Source organism: Chaetura pelagica, unplaced genomic scaffold, assembly GCF_000747805.2.
Source record: "Chaetura pelagica isolate M959 unplaced genomic scaffold, ChaPel_1.0 scaffold120, whole genome shotgun sequence".
NCBI lineage: Eukaryota > Metazoa > Chordata > Aves > Apodiformes > Apodidae > Chaetura > Chaetura pelagica.
In genome coordinates, this window is record NW_009951952.1 from 928,820 (window position 1) to 936,732 (window position 7,913).

At 55.3% G+C, this 7,913-nt stretch overlaps 1 protein-coding gene across 1 annotated transcript; it reads right to left on the reverse strand.

Moving 5' to 3' along the window:
* Positions 1–507: 507 nt before the first annotated feature.
* LAG3 (lymphocyte-activation gene 3) lies at positions 508–5,238 on the reverse strand. Its single transcript, XM_009998559.1, has 8 exons — positions 5,184–5,238; positions 4,843–5,014; positions 4,453–4,679; positions 3,966–4,223; positions 3,492–3,785; positions 2,881–3,153; positions 2,532–2,647; positions 508–618 (listed from the first exon to the last, which is right to left on the reverse strand). Exons 1-8 carry the CDS (start codon positions 5,236–5,238, stop codon positions 508–510), a joined length of 1,506 nt encoding a protein of 501 aa, XP_009996861.1.
* Between the last annotated feature and the right edge of the window lie 2,675 nt (positions 5,239–7,913).

Below are 7,913 nucleotides of genomic sequence, written 5' to 3' on the forward strand. Positions count from 1 at the left end.
GGTTCTAAAATGAGTTTTCTAATAAAAATAAAATGCTCAAAATGTGCAGTCCTCTTGGGGGGGTGTCCCTTCTGCCACTGAATGAGTGCAAGAGCAGGGCAGTGCTGGAGAGAGGGAAAAGAAACTGGGCAGGGGAGCAGGAAACAGCAAGGGGCTGCAGGGGAGCTGGGTTCCAGCCACCTCCTGCACTGAATTGTCCTGCCAGTGAAAGGCTGGGAGACGGGAGGGGCAGAGGGTAGGAGAGAGAAGTGGCCCTGAAGCAGACATGTGCTCCCAATATCTCCCAAGTGGCTGTGCTGGCTGCCACCTGGCTGAAGTGCTGGGTCTTGCCTTGCCCTGGTGAGCAGCTTCTAGCCCCTCTGCAGGTATAGAGTTCCCGTGGCCTCCTGCTGTGTTCATGCCATCCCCAAGTCCTCCTGAGAGGTCCACATGGTCATGCATGCCCTGCAGCATGGCACGCAGAGGTTCATCCTCCCATGCAGACCAGGCCCAGTGTCCCTGCTCCCATCAGCATTCATCTTGCTGGATCTTCTCTTTCTGGTTCTCCTCCATCTCCTTCTTCTTTGGCACAGTTAATGCAACCATCCCTTCCAGGGCTGGAAAGGCAGGAGGCCGTGCCTGAAGTGGAAGAAAAGGGCAATATCAGGCATGGGAGTGACACAGACTGGCACAAGTCTGGGCTTCTCCCTGCCATAGAAGACTTGGTCCTATCATTTGCAATCATGAGGCTCCCATTCTGTTCAGGGAAGAGCCCCAGCCCCACAGTCTGAGCTCTCATTCATCCTTATAAATATCTAAAGAGTGGGTGTCAGGAGGATGGGCCAGACTCTTCTCAGTGGTGTCCAGTGACAGAACAAGGGACAATGGTCACAAATTGGTCAACAGGAGGTTTAACCTAAATAGAATAAACTACTTCATTAGTGTGAGGGTGACAGAGCCCTGGGACAGGCTGTCCAGGGGCGTTGTGGAGGCTCCATCCCTGGAGGCACTTAAAACCTGCCTGGACACCTTCCTGTGTGATGTGCTCTAGGGGATCCTGCTTTAGCAGGGGGTTGGACTAGATGATCTCCAGAGGTCCCTTCCAACTCTGACAATTCCATGATTCCGTGAGCCATATATTTTAGGAGAATGGAACACTAAGCTGAATGACAGGTTGAATGAAATGCAGCAGCACCAACTGTACATTGGTGGGCTCAGGGAACTGGAATTCCTCCTATGTGGACAACAGCTCACCAAGGGAATTCTGGGGAGCAGCCAGTGTCTCAATCTCAGAGAATGGCAGCAGAGAGAGGGAGAGAACAAGAGAAGAGCCAGTATCTTTGCTCAAGGCACCTCATCTACACTCTCCCAAAGGATGAGCTAACAGGGAGACTGCAGAGAAGGGCAGGAGGAGCATCTGTGGGTGGAGGGCCTGTGCTGCAAGAGAGGAACCTTGCTGACTTGGCAAAGCAAGACCACGAAGGCATGTACAAATGCTTTGAGACCCTAAAGCTCCTGACTGGATGAGAAGCTGTTGAAGCTCACAGAGCTGGACACCCAGGTATCCCATCTCCTGCCAGCTGAGGCTTTGCAGCTACACTGTCAAGGGTTTAGGTTCATGGTTTTAGGCCAGAAAGGGTGATTCTAATCATCCTGTCCTGGACTTGCACAGTTTAGAGAGTTACCCAGAAGCTGCAGATTTCTGCCTCAGATTAGCCTTTACCACCAGTGCTGATGAAGGGCTGATGACAAAGAACAAGAACACAAGCTGCTCTGGCACTACCCGCAGTGCTGGGTTTTTTAAATCTTAATCTTGCCTTCTGATGCTGCCTGTCCTCAGCCTCCAGCCACTGGAGTTTGCTGAGGGAAACTCTGAAGGAAGAATTCACTATGGAATCCATTTCCAGGGAAGCAGCATGAAAGTGGCAGAGAAATGGTCTGACTTGTTTGCATGGTTTTTTTCCAGTGACATGATGGGGAGGGATCAGTCCTGGCTTAGTTTTTGGGATGAAAACGGCAAGGCAGAGTTTTCAAAAGATGAGATACTGGAACAAGATGAGCAAACAAAGGGCAGTAAGTTGGCAGAACTCAGGTGTGAGGGCTGAGCCAGCAACAATCCAGAGACCAGCAGGCAAATATATGGAGCTGGAGACTCTGTTACATCCAAGTATCCAGATAAGCAGGAAGAGAAAGGACACCTACAAAAGCCTAGACATTAATCCTCCTCTCCTACAGCATGGGTTGATCTCTGGGAGAATAAACAAGAAGCTTTTCAAGGCTGGGCTGTGATTGTCTTCTGGGAGGTTTTAGCCCTTCTCTGAAGTGCCTGACCTGCTCCCAGAGGAATGCCATGGTCAGCCAGACCTGCCAGTGCCTGGGATACAGATGTCACCACATGTCTGTGACACCTTTGACAGGCTATCCCAGTCCCACTGTTCCTCTGCTGCTGTGTTCCAGGGACATTTCACTGTTCTCTCTAGGGTACCCAGGGGAAGGTCAAATAAGGGATGATGTCCAGTAAAACTAACAGAAAGGGGGTGACAGACACTTACCCTTTTTTGTAGGGCCAGAGCTAGAACACAGACTGCAAGCAGGAGGAAGAGAACGAGCGTGAGCCCAAAAGTAACCTGCCCACTGAAGATAGCAGGAGGGCTGGAGACCTGGGCACCTGTGAGGAGGAACACCAGTTAGGAGTGAGAGAAAAGTTGATTTTGCACTGGGGCATTGCTCAGGGAGAGGCAAACTGGACAAGGGTGCAGGGAACTGGAAGGAGAAACAGGAGGAACTGGTCAAAGGTAAGAGAAGGTATCTGCAAGATGGGATCCAAGCAAAGGGGAGAAGGAAGGGGTGAGGCTGAGAGGGTGCCAGGGAACTGAGCAGGGTGAGAGGAAGGGACAGTACCTGTGATCTGCAGCCTGTACTCTGCTGCTCCCAGGCTGCCTGCTGGGCCACGCACGCTGCACTCCCACCTGCCTGTGTCTTTTCCCGACACCTGCGGTATTTCCAAGGTGGGGCTCTCCAGGTTGCGGGAGGTGGCCACAGCCAGCTTGCTCCTAGTGGGGGCTGAGTCGAGGTGCTTCCACTGGAACCGCTCATGTCCCCAGGGGTGTGTGAGGCTGCAGATGAGCAGCAAGCGAGACCCCTCAGAAACTGGTCCTGGGATGCTGGGGGTGACTGCAGCAAGGGAAAGAAACTACCCTCAGGAGAGGCCGCAGGCAGGTCCAGATCTCTTCTCCATCCCTCCTTCTAACACACCCCTCCTTCATTACCTCCTCTAGTTTATTTTCCTTGTCTTCCTCAGGCTTCAAGAAGAACATTCAGGTTACCCAGGAAAGCCCCTGCTTTCAGCAGAGCTCAGTGCAGTGCCCTGAACAGAGACCTTGCTTCTCACCCTGGGGTGAGCACCTGTGAGCAGTCGCAACCCACTCTCACTGCACTGATGTCTTGGGAGGTTTGCTGCAAGCAGGGGGGGACCCCAGAGGAGTGATGCACCTCCCTGTCTCTCCTCTCACCTGTGATCACTGCCAAGGTCAGGTCCCTCTTGATGGTCTTGCTGCCAACTGAGATGGCACAGCGGTACTGCCCTGCATCACCCGGCCCCACCGTGTGCAGGCGAAGGGGGAAGCTTCTGCCACTTGAGTTCTGGGGGCTGTCCCAGTCTTGCAAGTGTTCTCCTGTGAGGCGGCTCCACTGGGCTGTCACCGCCTTGATCCCAAGGGCACTGGGAAGGTAGCTGAGGGTGCAGGGCAGATCAGCTGCAGAGCCAGCCGCAGCATAGACCACAGGGCTGGCTGGGCCATCAAAACCTGAGCTCGAGAGAGGGGACAGTGTGAGGCGATGGCTGGAAAGAGCTCTGCAGGGAGGTGACTGGCCTGGGAGGTGAGGGCAGGGGAGGAGCTGGGAAGCTGAAGCCACTGGGATAAGTCAGTCACGTCGAAGGGAGCGACTTGGGGATGCTGGGGCAGCACAGGCGGGGCTGAGCTCACCTAGAACCTGCAGGTTGTACGTGGCAGAGACGACCAGATGATCAGCGTATCTGAGCTCGCAGCGCCAGGAGCCGGCGTCACCGGTGGCTGCCCGGGGGATGGAGAGAGCCCCGTGCGAGGAGAAGAAGGTCCCCGAGGTGGGGACCGGGTGCCCGTCGTGGAACCAGCGCGTGGCCAGGAGGCCAGCCCGGTGGCTGGAGTTGCAGCTCAGCAGCAGCGGCTCGTTCTCAACCACGGGGCTGGATGGGCTGAGGGTCACTGCAGGAAGAGGAAAGAGGGGGAAGCAGGAGAAGCTGAGATCATGGGGGAGACGCCAAACTCTCCCTCCGTGCCCCTTCTGCCCCAGCTCCATCCCTCGGGCAATCCTCTTCTGGGCGGCTGCTGCCTGTGCTCTGACCTGCCCGGGCAAGCACAGCACCCCCTGGCAAGCACAGCATCCCCAGCCAGTCCCGCACCTGCAACCAACACCCCGCAGGGTTCCTCCTACCTGTCACCACCCCCAGCTCCACCTGGCAGCTCTGGGCCCCCACGCTGTGTGCCACCCGCGCCTCGTACAGCCCCGCGTCCTCACTCCGCACCGGGTCGATCCGCAGGGAGAAGTTCCCGTTGCGAAGGGCGGATGCCTGGACCGACACCCGGGGCCTCATGGGCAGCGCTGTCTTCTGAAGGCCGGAGTACCCCACCTCCAGCACCAGGTGTGGCTCCTGGTGGGCGCTGCGAGAGGGACAAGTCAGATGCTTGTGCCGGAGGGAAAAGTGATGTCAGGGGTGGGAGGCAGGAAGCAGGGGTGTGGGTAAGGAGAAAGGGGGCTCCAAATGTCTCCCACCCTCCCTGGTCCCCCCCACAAGGGCACAGGTTTGTCTTGGTCCTGGGGTACCTCTTCCCACGCCGCTTCCACAGCACGGATGTCTTGTCAGGCAGCTGCTTCCAGCTCCTCCTGATCTTCCCGGGGCTCAGGAGGCAAGGCAGCACGGCTGAACTCCCCGCCGTGGCCCACACCTGCTGCACCCTGCTCCCACCCTCTGCTGTTCCTGGCAGGATGTGGCCAGCTGCAATGAGATGGAGGGTTGAGCAAAGGCTCATGGAGCAGAGGGCAGCACCTGGTCATCGTTGTACCGGGGTCTGAAGGGCACAAATTCTCCCTTCTAGACCTGTCGGGGACCCAGAGGCAGCTTGCTGACCTCCTCTGCCTTCCCTGACAGTTCCAGTGCCTCTTACCATTGAAATCCAGCAGAGTCAAGGTGAGGAAGAGCACCGGGGGCATCTGCCTCATCGTGGCATCCAGGAGAGGAGAGAACCGGGTCTCGGGTCCGTGCTTGGCCAGGTCAGAAGCTCGAAGAAGTCAGGAAAAAATGAAGCCCGGGCAAAGGATGTGTTGGAGTGGGTGGAGGAGCTGGAGGGGGGGCAGCTGGACGTGCTTGCTCTCGTGCTGCCTCTCTCTGATCAAAGCCTTTCCCTGGATGCCCTTATATTGCGGGTGGGCAGCGGGTTTCCTCCTAGCGCCAAGAAGATGCGTCACCACCAAGAAACCAGTAGAAGCCAGAGGCACGTGAAGGCAGGGTGAGCTGGGGAGGGAGGGACCAGAGACACTGCTCTAAGCAGCTTTTAGTGGAAATTCTTTGGGTTGCTGTTGTTTTTCTTACAAATTTCGCTTCTACATAGGCAGTGGAAAAAGTGTAGAAGACACTTCCCAGCAAGTGCCCTTCATGTTTTTCTTTCATCTCTTAACCTTTTTTGGTTTGATGTTTCCACTTCTTACAGCTTCTTTCTAATTGTTTCAGGGCTTTTGAGAACACGTTGATTTTTATTTTTTTTTTCTCTGTTCTTTTTTGTTGTTGTTGGGTCTTTGGTGTGTTTGTTTGGGTTTCTTTTTTCCATCTTTAGTCTTTCATATGTGCTGATTTTTGTCTTTTTCTCATCGGCCAGTTCACAGGCAGCATGAAGAAAGGGTCTATGGGGGGGGTTCAACCAGGGTTCGTGTGACCCATCCATCCAGAGTCCAGGGGCAACATGAGGAAAAGCTGAGGCTGTCTGAGGAGACACAGAGGAGCACCCAGGAGAAGCAACCAGCACTGAACCTCATAGAATCACAGAATGGTTTGGGTTGGAAGGAACCTTAAAGATCATCTAGGTCCAACCAGAACACTAGACCATGTTGCTTAGGGCCCCATCCAAGCTGCCCTTGAACACTTACACAGTTTTCTTGGGCAACCTGTGCCAGTGTCTCACCACCCTGAAGCAGAGGGGCTGCACACTGTGGCACTGTGAGGGATGTGAGGGTGGGACCCTCCTCCTCCAGCAGCTCTGTGGAAAACCCTCCCAAGTCTGTGCACTGGGGGGACTCAACACAGCTCCTTGTGTAGCTGCTGAGCTTTGCACGGGGCAATGCCTTTCCATCTGTGTGCCTCACTCTGGGGCCCCTTCTGCCTCAGATACCCCCCATTGCTGTGGCTCATACTTTCCAGCAACCCACTGAGTCTTTCAGACTTAATCAGCCCTTCATGATGGGTGTCAGACACCCAAGCCCCTTGGCAGCTCATCCCCTGAGGGATGAGGTGGGGCTTTTCCTGGGGTTAAAGGAAGGGAGGTGACTCAGAGCAGCCACTTCTTTGCTGTGATCCTTGCTCACTGCCTAGTCTTCCTCAGCTGGGTGGTGAAGGTGGAAGATAAAAGAGAGCAAGTGGTACATCTCACTTCAGCAGCTCCTTGTTGTGGTGGTGGCTCTTGTCTCTTATCACACGTTGCTTCTGAGACTCCTGAGGAGTGGGATCAGTGTAGGGGGACCTGGCTCAACCTCGTGGTCCTCAGTGTCACCAGGGAGCTGCTTTGCAGTGGTCCTTTGTGCCCTCTGTGTTCCGCTGTCCATGGGGCCGCGTGAGAGAAGAAGAGAGAAGAAAACAGGGGGAAGAACCTGTGACGGTTGGTGGGAGATGTTTTTTCCTCCTGTTGAAGAAAAACAGTTTGTGGTGCCCAGTCCAAGCAGAAAGCATCAACCTCTCTTTCCTCTGAATCAGCAGTGAGAGAAGGTGTGAGTGTGTGGGTGAAGGCGAGAGAGAGAGGAGGGAGATGGAGCCGTGGTGGGGAGACACACGCAGCTCCTCTGGGACGCAGCCTGGTGGGACACTGAGCTGGCTCCCTGCTCTCCTCTCCACCCTGACCAGCCCTCCAGCCTTAGCCTCGGTGCCCTGGCACTGTTGCCATCAAACATTTTAGTTCCCCCAAGCCACCCTCAGCTGTATCCATGCCCTGGGAAATGCTCCTTTCTTGGAAGGACCAGCAAAGGAGACAGACGCGTTCCCATCCTGTTGCCACTTCCTGAGGGCTGGTCCTGAGGAGCCCAGGAACATGACAGGAGCTGTCTGGCACTGTGGGGGGGGGGTTGTTTGGGGCCGAGACATTATTGTGCTGAGCGAGCACGTTGTGAAATGAAGGTTCTGGAGGCAGTTTTACTCAGCACCAGGCTATCTTTAGCAGAGCCACCTGTGACGTCTGTCCCTAACGACACGTTTCAAATGCTGACTCCCCTGAGTGGCATTTTCGTCATCTCCCAGAACAGGACCCTGCCAGGGGGTTGTTTGGGGCCGAGACATTATTGTGCTGAGCGAGCACGTTGTGAAATGAAGGTTCTGGAGGCAGTTTTACTCAGCACCAGGCTATCTTTAGCAGAGCCACCTGTGACGTCTGTCCCTAACGACACGTTTCAAATGCTGACTCCCCTGAGTGGCATTTTCGTCATCTCCCAGAACAGGACCCTGCCACAGAAATAACAGTGACCACAGCAAGATCAGCATGGGGGCATCCTCTGAGAACCACCTTCCTGGGTTGCCTGGGGCTGAGGGGGAGGCTGTGAGAAGAGGAGCCCAGGACAGGGATAGAGGAGCCCAGCTCACTAAATACTCCTTTGTCCATCACAGGCATTAGTTGGCTCCATCCAGGTCCCCCCAGACT